At 44.2% G+C, this 18,759-nt stretch overlaps 1 protein-coding gene across 2 annotated transcripts in view; it reads left to right on the top strand.

Moving 5' to 3' along the window:
* The first annotated feature begins 4,466 nt into the window (after nucleotides 1–4,466).
* Nucleotides 4,467–18,759, top strand: part of LOC311108650 (AT-rich interactive domain-containing protein 1B-like) — a 94,942-nt gene continuing 80,649 nt past the window's right edge. For both annotated transcript variants that reach the window (XM_084151344.1, XM_084151343.1), the window contains exons 1-3: nucleotides 4,467–6,055; nucleotides 12,550–12,753; nucleotides 16,881–17,030. In XM_084151344.1, coding sequence (XP_084007470.1) covers nucleotides 4,766–6,055; nucleotides 12,550–12,753; nucleotides 16,881–17,030 — 1,644 coding nt within the window. In that variant the 5' untranslated portion in view covers nucleotides 4,467–4,765. The remainder of the gene's footprint in view (nucleotides 6,056–12,549; nucleotides 12,754–16,880; nucleotides 17,031–18,759) is intronic.

Below are 18,759 nucleotides of genomic sequence, written 5' to 3'. Positions count from 1 at the left end.
GGATTGGGAGAATGTCATATGGTCAGATGAAACCAAAATATAACTTTTTGGTAAAAACTCAACTCGTCGTGTTTGGAGGACAAAGACTGCTGAGTTGCATCCAAAGAACACCATACCTACTGTGAAGCATGGGGGTGGAAACATCATGCTTTGGGGCTGTTTTTCTGCAAAGGGACCAGGACGACTGATCCATGTAAAGGAAAGAATGAATGGGGCCATGTATCGTTAGATTTTGAGTGAAAACCTCCTTCCATCAGCAAGGGCATTGAAGATGAAACGTGGCTGGGTCTTTCAGCATGACAATGATCCTAAACACACCGCCCGGGCAATGAAGGAGTGGCTTTGTAAGAAGCATTTCAAGGTCCTGGAGTGGCCTAGCCAGTCTCCAGATCTCAACCCCATAGAAAATCTTTGGAGGGAGTTGAAAGTCTGTGTTGCCCAGCGACAGCCCCAAAACATCACTGCTCTAGAGGAGATCTGCATGGAGGAATGGGCCAAAATACCAGCAACAGTGTGTGAAAACCTTGTGAAGACTTACAGAAAACGTTTGACCTGTGTCATTGCCAACAAAGGGTATATAACAAAGTATTGAGAAACTTTTGTTATTGACCAAATACTTATTTTCCACCATAATTTGCAAATAAATTCATTAAAAATCCTACAATGTGATTTTCTGGAGAAAAAAAATCCTCAATTTGTCTGTCATAGTTGACGTGTACCTATGATGAAAATTACAGGCCTCTCTCATCTTTTTAAGTGGGAGAACTTGCACAATTGGTGGCTGACTAAATACTTTTTTCCCCCACTGTACATCTGAGTGAATTTGTTCATTAAAAGCCAGCCGTCACTTAAGCTGTCACACAGATGCTTTAAGTGGGGTGATAAAAGGGGACTGGATGGTGGAGAAGTAGTTGTTGGGTCAAGGGTAAATGTGGGGTCAAGATTCAAGTGATGATGCCCACAGACTGTAGACTGCAGTGTAGTGGACAAAGGGTGAAGATGATAATTTGTCATGGTTTAAGTTTATTCCGTATGTAGGGTACTTCTTTTGACCATGGCCCAAAGGGCTCTGGTCAAAGGTAGGGCACTATATAGGGAATAGGGTGCCATTTGGGATGCAGACATTGTGTAATTAGTTTGTTGAGTAAGCTACATCCCTGTTTCTGTTCTGTGTGCTCTCACCTTACATGGTATATTTTGGAACCAACTAATTCTGTACAAAAATCCTTTAATTGCAACAATTACTCTTTCCACTATCAAAAGTACTGATTTTGTTTGCTGATGTCTGTGTGTAACAATGGTATAATGAGCCGTTCTCTAATATGCAATGCATATAACACAAACGATTGTGGCACAACAACGATCAGTGTCTGTTATTTATTGGTGGAATTATCCAGGGCACATTGTCACACAGACTCTTGCAAAACACTGTGAAGTACACTTGATATTGACGTGTACTTCATGTACTTCACAAGAGGAACACCTACGTGAGAATGCTATTCATTGACTACAGCTCAGCATTCAACACCATAGTGCCCTCTAAGCTCATCACTAAGCTAAGGATCCTGGGACTAAACACCTCCCTCTGCAACTGGATCCTGGACTTCCTGACGGGCCGCCCCCAGGTGGTAAGGGTAGGTAACAACACATCTGCCACACTGATCCTCAACACGGGGGCCCCTCAGGGGTGCGTGCTCAGTCCCCTCCTGTACTCTCTGTTCACCCATGACTGCATGGCCAGGCACGACTCCAACACCATCATTAAGTTTGCCGACGACACAACAGTGGTAGGCCTGATCACCGACAACGATGAGACAGCCTATAGGGAGGAGGTCAGAGACCTGGCCGTGTGGTGCCAGGACAACAACCTCTCCCTCAACGTGACCAAGACAAAGGAGATGATTGTGGACTACAGGAAAAAAAAGAGGACTGAGCACGCCCCCATTCTCATCGACGGGGCTGTAGTGGAACAGGTTGAGAGCTTCAAGTTCCTTGGTGTCCACATCACCAACGAACTATCATGGTCCAAACACACCAAGACAGTCGTGAAGAGGGCACGACAAAGCCTATTCCCCCTCAGGAGACTGAAAAGATTTGGCATGGGTCCTCAGATCCTCAAAAAATTCTACAGCTGCACCATCGAGAGCATCCTGACTGGTTGCATCACCGCCTGGTATGGCAACTGCTTGGCCTCCGACCGCAAGGCACTACAGAGGGTAGTGCGTACGGCCCAGTACATCACTGGGGCCAAGCTTCCTGCCATCCAGGACCTCTATACCAGGCGGTGTCAGAGGAAGGCCTTCAAAATTGTCAAAGACTCCAGCCACCCTAGTCATAGACTGTTCTCTCTGCTACCGCACGGCAAGCGGTACCGGAGTGCCAAGTCTAGGTCCAAAAGACTTCTCAACAGCTTCTACCCCCAAGCCATAAGACTCCTGAACAGCTAATCATGGCTACCCGGACTATTTGCACTGCCCCCCCCACTCCATCCTTTTTACGCTGCTGCTACTCTGTTAATTATTTATGCATAGTCACTTTAACTCTACCCACATGTACATATTACTTCAACTACCTCAACTAGCCGGTGCCCCCGCACATTGACTCTGCACCGGTACCCCCCTGTATATATAGCCTCCCTACTGTTATTTTAATTTACTTCTGCTCTTTTTTTCTCAACACTTTTTTTTGTTGTTGTTTTATTTTTACTTTCTTTGTTAAAAATAAATGCACTGTTGGTTAAGGGCTGTAAATAAGCATTTCACTGTAATGTCTGCACCTGTTGTATTCGGCGCATGTGACCAATAAAATTTGATTTTATTTGATGTGTATGTAGATGTGATTGCAAAACACTTGAGAATCTCTTTCTCACAGGCCAACACACTGGCCTTTACAGAGAATGCATGCTTCAGAAACAACCATAATTTACCTTATGATCTATCTTTGTTATTGGAATGCTGGTCATAGACATCCTATACATTACCATTCTATATCTAATTCTATGCTGTCTGTACTCTCATAGCTTCACCAATGCATTGCGATTTGAGAACAATCATCTTATCTACCTCCATCCACAAGGTCTTTGGCATCACCATTGCTACCAGATGCTTGAGAAGAGGCCTTTGGTTGCTTACCTTTATCCAATAAAAAAAATGATGCACGAACTTGGATTGCAAATACAGTATAGCATTTTTCTATTCTACTGTCATTGAAGCCATTTCATAGTCTAACTGGAACGGGTCAGTCTTCAAGACACATTTGGGAATACAGTCACTTTGTATACACTGCATATTGGGTTACTTGAAGCCATCCTACTAGTAAACAAATCAATTGTAATATTGTTATTTACTCAACCCTGAAATTGAAAGCATGTTGGTTTGGCCAGTGTCTGTATAACAAGGTGTGCTGATTGCATGTAGGTCCCAAATGGCTCCCTATATAGTGCACTACTTTTGACCATTGCCCTATAAAGGTAATAGGCTTGCATTCGGCTCGCAAACGCTGTGTTGGAGCAGCATTTCCCTTCCCTGTAACAAAAAAAGGCCTGTGGTGTCAGTGTGTTCCTGTGGAGCTGTACTGTGCTGCTTTCTGTGGGTTTTCGCTGACCCACTTTCCCTGCTTCACTTGACTGGGCTGCTGCTGCCTTTGCTGGGGGAGGTCCCAGCCGATTTCCCCCTTGAACAGGTCCCTCGAGTGAGTCAATCCCTCATCCGCACACAGACTAACATATTCACGAAGAGTAGCAGCTAATGGGGATCCTAATCAAATAAAAACGTATTCGCTCATCTATATTCGCTCTCATTTAGGCATACGTAGAAACACACAGACATTCTCATATGGCCTGTTTCATTTTCTGTTTATCTTTTTCTTTCAATTCTTGTTACTTTAATAATAACAGAATAGCATAGAGAAGAATGAGTACATGTACAGTATACAGTCAACAGTTTTCCCACATATGATGGGTGAATGGGGTGAATTCATAGGTGAATGAATTCAATCAGACAAGTTAATTAGGCATAGTAAAGAAAGCAGGAAAAACAATAACACAATTCATCACAAAAGTAGGCATGAGTCTCTCAAACACTATTTCTAATTTATGGAATATGTATACTCTTTGTTAAAGAGGTAATATGGGATTAAAACAACACCAAAGGATCAACACCCGCCACTCTTTTGTAAACATTTAAATTCCACCTGGTATGATAAAGTAACATTATTATGTTGCCATTTTGAGACCAATTCTCCAATACTTTAGGATCCATTCCTTTGTTTTCCAATTTAGGCATACAAATGTTCCCTTTCAGTCAGGTTTGCTATTAATATGCCAATATATATTTTTTAAATGTGATAAACAGTGATACTTATTTAGTAGGGCTCAGGTGCCACTACATAATCTCGCCCCGCCCAGACCAGGAAATCATCAGCCATCTAGATCGCTGAGGTATAAACTATCGATTCTCAACGCTCGCTGTTGCCATGCTGGGCTAAATGGTCTTTGGCGAGAAAAGGCATTTGCCTGTATACGTGTTAAACATGGAAGGAAAAAAGTTTCATGCCTGTCTTTATCAAAACTTTCAACATGAGCTCGCTCTAACATAGGTGGTGTTTATGCTCATATTCGACACTGTTTGCGCTCTTTTTCATTTCGCGCTAACGTTAGCCAGCTGGCTTCTTTTCGTGTTCTGTTTTTCTTCTATCTTTTTCCCCCATTAGGATTAGCTAGTTTGCTAGCTCGACTGGATTTTCTGCCTGAGATGTGGACTTGATCATGGCCGCACAAGTGGCAACAGCCCCGACATCAACTGGTAAGAAAAGGTCGAATGTAGCTAGCAGCGTGAGTCAAGATTTGAAATCTGCTAAATCTGGAGTAGTTGGTGGAGCTGTACTTGGGGTAGGAAATGGGACTGTCGTTCATGCTATGAATAATGTAGAACGTAATCAGCATGAATTGAACCCGAACAGAGCTCGAGTTTTTCCTGTAAACAACAATTCGAGTCAACGTGAGAAGGAAAGTGGAGATTCTACATCAGAGTCTTTCTCGACTACAAATTCTAGCATGAGTTCGGGAAGCATGGAGACGGGAACGCTTGCCAGTCATAAAGTGAAAAATGTTAGCGTCGGAGATCCTCCTCAATCGCACCACCACACACCTCCACAGCAACAGTCATTCAATCAATTCATTCAGCACCAACAACGCCAAATTCACAACAACAACCAGCAGTCGATACATGGAGGAGAAAGTGGAAACCACCAACATGGAGGAAAAGAGAACGTTGTTTTAGGGAATCAAATCGAACGGCATCAGCAGCAACAAATGCTAAATAAAAGTGAGGAGGAGGACCAACCGGGCAAAACGGAGGAACGGATGAACAGCAGGTACGACCATGCCAGTTTGGGACCAACTAATAACAACATCAACCCGTCCCAAAGTGGGAACAGCTCAGTTTCGGAGTTTAATAATAGTTATTATGGAAAGGGAAGAGGAGGGCCTTGCTTTGATCAACATGGCGGACAACAAAGCCCAGGGTCTGGGATAATGCATTCGGTACAACAGAACAATATGGATCAAGTTCAACAAAACTCCCACGAAGGGTACCAAAACAACCCGTACAATCACTACCCGAACTACCGACCTGGCTACGGTAACAGTGGATATGGGATGATGAGTCCCTCTCGGCAGGGGAACAACATGATGGGCCCAGCCAGCAACACGGCTGCTGCTAATCATAGCAGAGCTGCCATGGCTGCTGCCTCTTCTTCTGGTGGTGCTAATATTGGAGGGTTTCACAGATTTCCAGGGCAAAGTCAGCAGCATCCATCGGGGGCTACCCCGACTCTAAACCAGTTACTGACATCCCCGAGCCCTATGATGCGGGGCTATGGCAGTGGCTATCAAGATTACACTAATCCTTCTGTTCAACAACAACAATCAAGCATGGGGCTGACTAAAGACCTGAGCTCCCAATACGGTTCAGCAACTCATAGTTGGGGAGGACAAGAAAGAAATCACCCTGCCATGAGCCCTGGAAACAACGGACAAGGAAGCGGCAGATCACAGGTAAATTATGCATTCATATTTGTCACTTTTTACTAATTGGCCGAACTATAACTTTCCAGTCGGCTTGGCTAGTTAATTTAACTATGGACAGACAAGTTAGCTATGCTAATGTATTAACGTTAGCTACCCAGCGTCGCTAGGACCGCTTTTGTACATTCTACTGAAGATTAAATAAACATGCACTCGGAGAACACCCAAATAGTCATTTTCTGAATTCAGCAGCCTTGTGGGCAGCTAACTAAATTAGTTAACTATTCTGTTATGGTTGATTGAAGTTGCAATTTCTGTCCAAGGTGATTTCTGGTTGGGGATCACAGACCTTTCCGTTAACTAGACTTGAGAGACTAGCAAGCAAGCTAAGTTAGTCTATGTTCCAACATTTCAAACTTTAGCTACAGTACTGTACCATGTAAACGTATGCATTCACATGCTACTTTAGCTACAGTACTGTACCATGTAAACGTATGCATTCACATGCTACTTTAGCTACAGTACCATGTAAACTTATGCATTCACGTGCTGATTAATTTACTACAACATTTGCTATTTAACTTGTGGACTTGCTTAGACTGCACAGGATCTGTGCAACTGCTGAGATATTGAAGTATCCGTTTCATATCTCAAAACACATACTTTTGTTGAACAAGCAGAATTCTTACTAGCTAAAGCTAACATTCGTTTGTTCATATCCAGCTAGCTAGATATCATACACTCCAATTGTTGTTATCTGCTAGTGCAGTTAGCTAGCTATAACAGCCTGCTAACGTTAGCTTTGTCACACCAATTTGAAGGCCTCGCGTTGGCCAAGTAGCTAGATGTGCTCCTCAGCACGTATTATGATAATTATTTAACGTTCAATTTATTTCAACAGGAAAATTCCATTGAGACCAAGACCTCTTTTACAAGGAAGCCCAGCACACAATCATACAAATTCACAATATGTACAAGCAATTGAAGAAAATTAACATTTGAAGAAAAAAAAACACCTTCTGAACTGCCCTAGTGGCACCAAAACATCAAACTTTAGCATTCTGGACATCATTCCACAAGTAAGGTGCAAAAAAAACTAACCACCTAACTATCCACCTAACTCAGTGGAGACCGAAGGGATCTCCAGAGTTAGCCATCCATGTGATCAGGTTTGGTGACTTGTATGTATAATTTAGCAATGATGTAAGGTATGGCAGAAATTTGCACGAGGGCTTTATAAACAAAAATACAGCAGTGCCTTGATCTACAATATTTAAGAGAAGGCCAGCCTACTTTCTGATACAGAATGCAGTGACGTGTACTGAACCTATCTCCCATAATAAAGTGTAGTGCGCTATGATAAACTGCGTCCAATGGCTTCAATACAGTGGCAGCTGCATCCATATAGACGATATTGCCATAGTCTAAAGGCAGAATGAATATCGACTGAATGATTGGTTTTCTGCTATTTAACAAAATGCATGCCCTGTTCCTATAAAGGAAGCTCATTTTAATTATTTAACGTCTTAACTCATCAATATGCTTTTCGTCAGTCCAGATACCCAGATATTTATAAGCAGCGACACAATCAATGTGGGCACGATCCAATGTACATTTGTATTTATTAGGGATCCCCATTAGCTGCTGCCTTACTCTTCCTGGGGTCCAAACACATTTAAGGCACTTACATTACATATAAAACAGTATATCATATAACATTATTACACCACTACATATCTACAATAAAAAATGTATAATACCACCATACAACAATATTACAATATACACTACCGTTCAAAAGTTTGGGGTCACTTAGACATTTCCTTGTTTTCGAAATAAAAGCAAAAAAATGTGTCTATTAAAATAACATCAAATTGATCAGAAATATAGTGTAGACATTGTTAATGTTGTAAATGGCTATTGTAGCTGGAAACGGCAGATTTTTTATGGAATATCTACATAGGCCCCCTGTAGCTCAGTTGGTAGAGCATGGCGCTTGCAACGCCAGGGTTGTGGGTTCATTTCCCACGTGGGGCCAGTATGAAAATGTATGCACTCACTACCTGTAAGTCGCTCTGGATAAGAGCGTCTGCTAAATGACTAAAATGTAAATAGGCGTACAGAGGCCCATTATCAGCAACCATCAGTCCTGTGTTCCAATGGCACATTGTGTTTGCTAATCCAAGTTTATCATTTTAAAATGCTAATTGATCATTAGAAAACCCATTTTGCAATTTATGTTAGCACAGCTGAAAACTGTTGTGCTGATTAAAGAAGCAATAAAACTGGCCTTCTTGAGACTAGTTGGGTATTTGGAGCATCAGCAATTGTGGGTTCGATTACAGGCTCAAAATGGCCAGAAACAAAGAACAACAGTGAAGAGGTGACTCCGGGATGCTGACCTTCTAGGCAGAGTTGCAAAGAAAAGCCATATCTCAGACTGCCCATCTTAATCTTTTATTTGTATTGGCCAGTCTGAGATTTGGCTTTTTCTTTGCAACTCTGCCTAAAAAGTCAGCATCCCAGAGTCACCTCTTCACTGTTGACGTTGAGACTGGTGTTTTGCGGGTACTATTTAATGAAGCTGCCAGTTGAGGACCTGTGAGGCGTCTGTTTCTCAAACTAGATACTCTAATGTATTTGTCCTCTTGCTCAGTTGTGCACCGGGGCCTCCCACTCTTCTATTCTGGTTAGAGCCCGTTTGCGCTGTTCTGTGAAGGGAGTAGTACACAGCGTTGTACGAGATCTTCAGTTTCATGGCAATTTCTCGCATGGAATAGCCTTCATTTCTCAGAACAAGAATAGACTGACGAGTTTCAGAAGAAAGTTATTTGTTTCTGGCCATTTTGAGCCTGTAATCGAACCCAAAAGGTTCAGCTGTGCTAACACAATTGCAAAAGGGTTTTCTAATGATCAATTAGCCTTTTAAAATGATAAACTTGGATTAGCAAACACAACGTGCCATTGGAACACAGGACTGATGGTTGCTGATAATGGGCCTCTGTACGCCTATGTAGATATTCCATAAAAAATCAGCCGTTTCCAGCTACAATAGCCATTTACAACATTAACAATGTCTACACTGTATTTCTGATCAATTTGATGTTATTTTAATGGACAAAAAATGTGCTTTTCTTTAGAAAACAAGGACATGTCTAAGTGACCCCAAACTTTTGAACGGTAGTGTACGTGTGTGTCGAGTGCGTGTGCTAGCGCTTGTATGCGTGTGTACATATGCATACATCAACAGATACATTTGTAAGCTTTTTGGGAAATAACATGTACATACTTTTACCTGCATTTAAGTACACATTTCAGTTCATGGGCTTTCTGCAAAGCAAAAAGGGCAGATTGTAGTTGAGAGAGAGCCTTGTCAACAGAAGGTGCAACAGAATACACAACAGTATCGTACGCATACAAGGGGAGGTTACAATTTCTTAGACAAACCAATAGTTTATATAGGTAGATGCCAAAGAACGAGCTTGTGCTAGTAGCTATCCATGTTCCAGTGAATGTGTCGCAATCAATTGTTTGACTGGACGGTTAGTGGGCTGCTACGCATACTCTTCTGAAATGAGTTCATGAAACATCCACCGTGGAGGCCGACCAAAACTATTGTACAGAGGGCCTGGCAAGGGCTGGTGTCCTGCTTGCACTTCCAAGGGCACTTTGGAAGTGTGAAAATTTGACAGCTACCTCCTAGTTTACCTCCTAGTTTGCATCTGATTGGTTCTTACCACCCACCTATCAAGTGTGTTTATTATCACTGCTGATGTACATAGAGGAGTCTATTGTATTCTATTAGGTTCTTACCTCATTTTTGTATCCCTTTAGTAATGGACTGGGGAGGGTGGTAGGGTAGGAATCAGGATGGTGTTCTGTTTACATTGTGTAATGATATCTCTGACACTCGTGGCTTGACTTCTTTTATCTAGTGATGTGATCCTGGTTTTTGACATGGAGCCCATTATGTGGTCTCCCCTCCAATAGTGGTTGAGCCCTGGCCTTCACACATGCAGATTAGCCATGTGCTTGATCCACCATCAGCCAGCTAAGTACCTCAGCGGGAAAACACACACACACACACACACACACACACATTCTTCAGGCCTGCACTGTGACAACCTATCAATAAGAGCCTGTTTTGAAAGCATTGAGGTCTGTTGTAAATGTGAGCATGTGGAGTTAGGATCCCTCCATTACACAGGCATTCTTTCCGAAAAATGTTTTAACAACCACTCTAGTCTCTATTGTAGCTTAATTTTCCCAAGGCTAAGCCCCCCACAGTGTTTAAAGATGATGTGCAAACCGCAGCACTACACAAAATATGGACTTTTCAGATGGAAGTTTCTTCTTGTATTCACCAGCTAATTCCTGCTGTCTCCAGCATGCTCTGAGATCCTGTCACTGACAAGCCTATAGTAAAAATGTCTACTTTGGAAGATGATGATTATCTTCGCTAAGGTATTGTAATTGAGTCTTAAATTAGGCTTTTTAAAAGAGGACGTGTCCTGTTTTTCTAGCAGCTCGCCCTCATTCTGCCTTTGAGCATGCGGACCTTGGCACATCAGAAGTACTATGGAGGGAATGATGCTGGCTTTGGTCTCTGACATTATTGCCATCAAAGCTCCTAGTTGTATTACGTTTTGACAAGTGGATATGTTTACATTTTAGATGCAGTTTGTGGATATAGCCAGATAATGTGGTACATGCTGGGGTTTGATGCCTGTGATGTGCAGGATGGTTCTATTCAAGTCTGGACGTCAGTGAGTCTGGACGTCAACTTCATTGTGGGTTGGAGAGGGTTCGTCCCGTGCTCTTTGGTTACCCCTAGTGTAGGGTTACAGACAAACCAGAGATTGTGTTTTAGGAACTCACCCCAGGCATATTTATGATAGACTTGTAAGAATTGTGCTGGCTTAAAGTGGAGGTGATCCTCTTCTACCTCTCGAGATGCAGGTTTGATGTCTCGCTCTAGGTCTCCTCCCCTCCCTCTTATGGTCAATTGAACACATGGCACTGGGACTTTGGCAGTTAATGCTCAGTATTTCATCAGTGTCCTGAATGGCACTCTATTCCTTATACAGTTTTCTACTTTTCACCAGGACTCATAGGGTTCTGGTCAAAAGTAGTGCACTATATAGGGAATAGGGTGCCATTTGGGATGCAATCCTTTTATTTTGCTGATTTGTAGGTAGATTTCCCCCTCTGAATGGCCTCATTCACATGGACAGCAAGCCCTAGTTTGGTAGATTAGCCTACAGCAGACAGAAGTGTTTGGCTGGCAGAAATTGAGTGATTTTGCTCGATGGACTCCTAATACAGGGAAAAACGAAAACAAGCTTGACCCATTTGCGTTAAAAAAAAAAATTCCCATCATTCTTTGCTCTGCAGCTATTTTCTCCAGTCTTTCTTTTGTGGGTTGAGACTTTCTCAAAATAATGGACCCACCACACCTTCATGTGTGGTGTTTACCAACGGATTGAAACCATTTACAGGTCATAAAATGGAATAAGAACAACACGAAATCAAATGTTTACTGCTGGTACCTGGAAAGGATTCTTGTGTTTTCGACCTCATTAGACGAAGCTTTTTCTAAATCTGATGAACTAGTCAGCCTTTTTTTGTAGCGTTATGGTTTTCTTTTAAGACTGTTAGTCATTTGAGTTTACCATGCTGGATTCTGGAAGTGTCAAATCAAAATATTAGTGTTGCTTGGGCCTTTGTTTCTGTCTTCGAACAAAAATGATTAATTCAAATTAGGCATACTGCCAGATATACGATCCTTTTACAAAATATTGTTGGTACAACATCCTCCAACTTGCTTTCATTGATGATAATCCCATCGGAGCTATAGTGAAAACATTTGAATCGTTTTTATTCTGGATAACCTACCCTTAAATGTCATTTAGTGAGTGTGTGTTAAACTCCCTGGGTGCCCAGGCATGAGTGCTGACACCCAGACTGTTCATTTAAAGTGGCCCCTTGGGCTTTCTCGATTGCTCACATTTTCTTTAAGTGCTGCTTCAATTGGCCTGAATTTAGCACTGACATGAGAAGATTAGTTTGAATTGCTCTCACTCTTTTTTGGCACAGCCTGCCGAGCCTCTCGAGAATAACCTGACTCCTAAAGCACTTGACGGCACATTATCCTGGATATCTTACCAACCCCTGGACCTGTCTGCCAACCTCAGGCTATTTAATAGGGCTCCGGTGGAGTGATGGAGAAATCGGATGTATTGAAACATAAAAACAACTTTTGTAATTTGCAAGACATGGGGAATAGGCCTACTTCAATACTGGGCAGCTGTCATACTGAAATTTGAGTATTGATAGTCAGAATTGGATCATGTCGCTATCGTTTTCTTGCTAGTTTTGCTCTTAGTCTAGACTCTAGATATTTGAATAAGAACTCATGACTAAGGGAGGGGCCTTTGACCTTGCAAGCTGTTGGCTGTATTATAAAATGTCTATAGCATAGCAAGCCCGATCTTATGCTAATTCCTCCCATCTCTCTCTTTTAGGTGCCACCCATGGACACCATGGCGATGAAGCGCTCTCAGCTCTATGGCATGGGCAACAACCCTTATTCCCAGCAACAGCAGGGCGGGGGCGGATCCTACCCTGGCCAGCCATACGGATCGCCTTCTCCTCACCGCTACCCAGTGGGAATGCCCGGGAGGGGTCAGATGGGCATGAGTGGAATGCAGTATCCTCAACAGCAGCAGGTATGTTCTCTATTTTAGGCTAGTCATCAACCACTGCCTAAATGTCTGCCATTGCAATGTAGGCTACTTCTCTACACAAGACTGTCAGCATTCAGTAGCTATCACATTACGTATTCACTTTTACAAGAAACAGCATTGGGATGTCCTTTCACCAGTTACACCGGTGACTGAAGGCAGAGGGCTCTTCAGAGCTGTGTGGGTTTTGAATGGCAATCACCTTGCAGGTTAAAAAAGTATTGGCCTGTCGTCCCATCACACCCAAGGCATGGGTCTGTCAGTGTGCCTGCCTGTCCGTGGTTGCATCCCAGATGGCACCCTGTTCCTTATGGACCGGGTCGAAAGTAGTGCACTATATAGGGAATAGGGTGCCACACAACCCCTGTGTGGGTGGACGGGGCTGTGACTGAGTGTAGGGATCTGTTGACATGCAGCATGGCTGTCAGAGCAGAGCATTGTGGGCCAGGCTGGGTTGAGTCAGCCTATTCTGGTTAGTCAGACTGCACTGCTGCTATATTTAGCCACTGGACAGACTGCTGGGCTTGGCTCTAATGCTCCTCCAGAGACGGCCTGGCAGTGGCCCTCACATGGGACCAGGCTGCCGACGTAGCATGATGTGTGATGGTCCTAAATAAGGACTGAAGTCAGCCTCACTAGTAGTATTTGTGTCCAGTATGCAGAACTCACTTGTGCCGTACACAATCTCTCTCACTCTCACACATACACACATACTGTACATACACTCACTGTTTGTTTAGCTGATTTGAAGTAAATTCTCTGTTTCACATTGGCCCCCTTTCATTCCGTCCGTTATCCTTCCAATGACAGGTGATGACATCACCATGCTAGTGTCCATTGCTGTCATCACCATGCTAGTGTCCATTGCTGTCATCACCATGCTTGTGCCCATTGCTGTCATCACCATGCTAGTGTCCATTGCTGTCATCACCATGCTAGTGTCCATTGCTGTCATCACCATGCTAGTGCCCATTGCTGTCATCACCATGCTAGTGTCCATTGCTGTCATCACCATGCTAGTGTCCATTGCTGTCATCACCATGCTAGTGTCCATTGCTGTCATCACCATGCTAGTGTCCATTGCTGTCATCACCATGCTAGTGCCCATTGCTGTCATCACCATGCTAGTGTCCATTGCTGTCATCACCATGCTAGTGTCCATTGCTGTCATCACCATGCTAGTGTGCATTGCTGTCATCACCATGCTTGTGCCCATTGCTGTCATCACCATGCTAGTTTCCATTGCTGTCATCACCATGCTAGTGTCCATTGCTGTCATCACCATGCTAGTGTCCATTGCTGTCATCACCATGCTAGTGCCCATTGCTGTCATCACCATGCTAGTGTCCATTGCTGTCATCACCATGCTAGTGTCCATTGCTGTCATCACCATGCTAGTGCCCATTGCTGTCATCACCATGCTAGTGTCCATTGCTGTCATCACCATGCTAGTGTCCATTGCTGTCATCACCATGCTAGTGTCCATTGCTGTCATCACTCATCACCATGCTAGTAGCTCTGTCACTGGGAAGCTCTCTGAAACCAAGATGACAGCAAATACTACTCTTTCTCTCCATGTTTTGAAGCCACATTTTTCTCTCATCATATACCAATGTCATATTGATACTGCCTGTGTGGCACTGGATACGTGTCTGCAGCATTTTCCAGTTTGACCCCAGGGCTCTATGTGTTAGTGTCAGCTCTGCTTGCTTTTCCATCTCGGAGAGAGAGAGAGAGCGAGCATGTAATGACTTTTATCAGCGCCGGGCCCCAAATGGCCCCTTATCCATTACCTCATGGATCCCACCTGAAATTGGATGTTTCAACTATTCAGATACCACCGGGGCTCCGTTTTGCTACTTTATATTGATTGTGTTCCCCTCTCCCTCCTCCGAGTGGGGGGGGGGGGGCACCACAGAGAGAAGAGATGCAGCAGCCCATATTAGAGATGCCATTCAGAGATCAAGCTTAATATTTCAAGATAATTAGGAATGGACTCTATTATACAGGCTCGCTTTCCTCCTTGCTGTGTGTCTTCCCTCGCATCCTGCTGTCTTTGGTCTGGTGTCACCAGTCCTAAATGGCACCCTATTCCCTATATAGTGCACTACTTTTGACCAGGGCTCTGTATAGGGAATAGTGTGCCATTTGGGACATTCCCCTGGTGTCATCAGTCCCTGCTCCTTATGGAGGTCTGAAAGTGACTGGCCTATGAAAACATATTACAGGGTTAAGAAGCCATGCTGCATCTTCCAAAACTCTGATTCGTTGTCATGCTGATTTGATTATAGATCATGCACACAAGCTAAGACGTCTTTGAGACGATGACATATTTCCATTACCCTGTGTCCTGCCTGGCATTGTAATGTCTCAGTAACCAACACCTCATTTAAGCAAAGGTCTTCCTAGTTCCAACCCTCTGTTTTTTTGGTAGCTGTCAGTTTGTTCTTAGTAAATGAGCCACACTCTGCACTGACTGACAATGGCACTGGCAGCACCTGATTGGGTCTAAGCCTGCTGAAGTGATAGTGTCCTCCTCCAGCCTTGTACATATTGATCAGAGTAGTTATTTGATGGGACTTTACAGGAGCCAGTTAATGCAGACAGACTCTGGCAGAGAGGGGGGTTGCGTTAAAATAATCTCCTTTCTCCCAAAGTGTGCACTTGTTTGTCACTTCCCTTCACGGATTTGAAATAAAATAGCTGGTATAAGAACTTTTTGGAATTCCCCTCTAGCCTTTGCCTACACCAATCCAAAGCTTTTCCATTTGTGGAGTAGTGAAGAAGAGCACACTCTCACCACTGCTGCTGGTGGTACGTCATTCAGATGCTCTTGGCCTGGCCAAGGCCTGTAAATGGGCTCAGAGGAGAGGAGTGATGAGCTAGGATAGGTACAGTCGACAAGAGTGGAGGGGTTGGGAGAGGGGGAGTGAGGCAATTAGAGAGAGAGCGAGGGAGGGGAGGGGAGGGGGAGAGAGGCAGGGAGCTATGGGAGGTTGAGTTATCCTCCCAGACATCAGTGTCAGTTCCAGAGCTCGTGTGGAAAAACCGCCTTGACGCCCTCAGGCTTAAGGAGCTGACGGCTGGTTGGGCGATGAGCATTGCACACAGCTATTGGATTGTAAGACTGCTCAGCTCTGCACTCCCATATGGGCCTCCATGTTTCTGGGACTATGTCTCAAATGGCACCCTATTCCCTATGTAGTGCACTACTTTAGGTATAACCCAGCCATTATCATAGATTGCTCTTAGGTTTCATAGATTTCTGATATTTCATAGAATGACCAGGCTAGTGTTCTTGTCCTTGGCTTTTGAATCGTTGTGTCATTGAGGGGGAGGCCCCTTCACCAACAGGGGATGCTGAACTCTGCCTCTATTGCAGAAACCTTATGATCGATCGTGTTATGTTTACAGATTTCTAGATGGTGTACTCTACAGTAGATATCACTCTTGCTGTTCGGTACATTGATCAAAAACTGCATCACCGCTGGTTGTGTGTATTTCTTTCTAGACTTGGAAACATGGCCAGTAAGTGACTCCAGGTGAGGCGGAGAGAGGGATGAGCCAATAACAGCTGTTCCCCAAAACGCCTTACGTAAGACTGTTATGAACAGCTTGCGATGAATGGAGGAGGAGGAGAGCGGCTGTGGCCGCGTCCCAGATGGCACCCTGTGGGCCCTGGTCAAAAGTAGTGCACTATTTAGAGAATAGGATGCCATTTGGGATGCGGAGGCTGTGTGTATTGGATACAAAATTAATGTATCGAGGCTGGAGAGGAGAGAAACCCTCCAGAGTCCCGCTCATCACTTCTCACTGCCATTAGTCAACCCCAGTACAGAGCACGGTAAACAACCTAGCAGGCAGTGGGACTGAGTGCAAATTCATTAGGCTATACTGCACCACGTTGATTGTGAGTGTAGTTAATCAAATTCAGTTCTGTATATGTTTTTTTTTATTGAATGCTGATAAGATGTGATAGTGAACTAAAGGCCATTGGTCTTTAGTCATGTAGCGGACGGCTCTATCCAAAACGTCTTTGTGGGCATTGACAGTGAGAGGTTTTAAAGAATATATACCCTATGATATCTGATGTCTCCCTTACTGTCTCTCAGCAGATGGCAGCTCAGTATAGGCAGCAGCAGGGGGGCATGGGTGGGTACTGCCAGCCACAAGGCCAGCCCCCGTACTTCATCCCTCCCCAGCAGCAGCCCACCGCCCCCACACAGCCCCCCTACATGCAGCCACGTCCACTGCCACAGCAGGTAAGACTACAACCCCTACAATGCCCCAGCTTGTAATGAAGTTGACTAGCCAATTGGGAGGACATGGGTCAGACTTTTGACCTTTCTGAACCACGCACTCATCGGCTAGTTCATGTCCATGAGTGTAATCAAAGCACTGTTCACCCCATAAGTGTACTAACACACACTCACACAAGTTGATTTCATTGTGGAGAGACCGGGCTTATTGTGCAAGTTTCAAATTTACTGGGATTATAGCCAATGGACCTGGGTGGCCTCTGTTCTATCTTAATTAAAAAACTTAATGAGCAATACATTAAAAACTAATTCTGTGCTGTAGTGTTCTCCAGAGATTAGAGTGGGCTGTTATCTGTTCCATCTGCACTCCCCATCCTCTCTCTCTCAGTTTGCGTCCCAAATGGCACCCTGTTCCCTATATAGTGCACTACTTTCGACAAGGCCTGTGGGCACTATATAGTGAATAGGGTGGCATTTGAGACGCAGACCTTGTATCTCATAAAGGGCCAGTGGCTTTAATGAAGTCCAGCGCCTCTGGCTGTTTATTGAGTCAGCCATTTGGCTGCTCATATTTGTAGAGGTGGGTCAGCTGCAGTCATTTGTATTCAGCTAGTGGAGAGTTACCTGCAGGGGAGTCCTTGGATGAAGGGAAAACCCTGACCCTTTGTGTAATACCTGGGGTTGCTTTGGGGAGAGGAGAGGCTCTGAGAGAGACGGAATACACAGCAAAAGAAGAGTGAGGGGTGAATAGCGGTGCTGCCTTGCTGGAGCAATGACAAATTGACCTTGAGTAAAATCCTCTGGGGTTTCCAGTAGGGGTGGGAATTGCCAAGGACACCACGTTATGATATTATCACGATGCTTAGGTGCCGATACTGTGATTTTATTGCTCACCATATGTCTGCTGCAGAGGGACAAGAGGGCCGTGGGGAGGGACATGATCAGTCATGGAAATAAAAGTGCTGAAAACAAACTGGCCTCCTATTTAAAAAGAAGATGGATAAGAGAAATTATATTGAGATATTGTCAAATGATATTATATATTGTAAAGTAATATCCCGATATGTAACTGTATTAATCGTTTCCCCCCCCATCACTAGTTTTGTGTGTAATATCTGAAGTGGTACACGCTGCAGTGAGCTGCCCTACGCTCCGTCCTCATATTACGAAGTTCCTGTTTATTCCCACACCCTAATTGTATTTAAAAAATGTCTTCGATGACAACAAGACACATTTTCAAATTCTGCCCCTGCCACGTGTCCGCTCCCACTGTTTTTGACAGAGAGGATAGCGGAAATAAAGGGGTGAAATTAAAGACTGATACCCTTGCTTGCTGCGGCTCCTGCTAGCACCAAAGACCCAAGATGGCCACCACTGTGCTTGTTAGACCAGTGTTTCCTGTGAAACTGGGGGTTGTAATGGTGAAGTGCAGCTGCGTGAACCCGCGGTCGAGGGCCACCGAACAAGACGAGGCGTCGCTTCTAAATTCGCCCCCTTTAGGGATGCACACAGTGTTCCAACTGACACAAACCCCAATCAAAGAGTCCAGACCCTGTGTGAGTGACGGCGAGCGTGGCAGTCTGTACTGAGCTCTGTTACCCTTCAGACTCCGTCTCTCTCCTGACCGCCTTAATAAGCTTTGTGTGTGTCGTCAGGGAAACGGGTGTGTTTGATACAGTGAAGCCCGGAGAAAGGTAAAGGAAGACCATAACAAAGCTCCCCTCCTGGACAT

The sequence above is a fragment of the Coregonus lavaretus genome, assembly GCF_964263955.1.
Source record: "Coregonus lavaretus genome assembly, chromosome: 33".
In the NCBI taxonomy this organism is placed as follows: domain Eukaryota; kingdom Metazoa; phylum Chordata; class Actinopteri; order Salmoniformes; family Salmonidae; genus Coregonus; species Coregonus lavaretus.
Note: the sequence above shows the minus strand (reverse complement) of the source record. Positions and strands in the feature narration are given on the sequence as shown.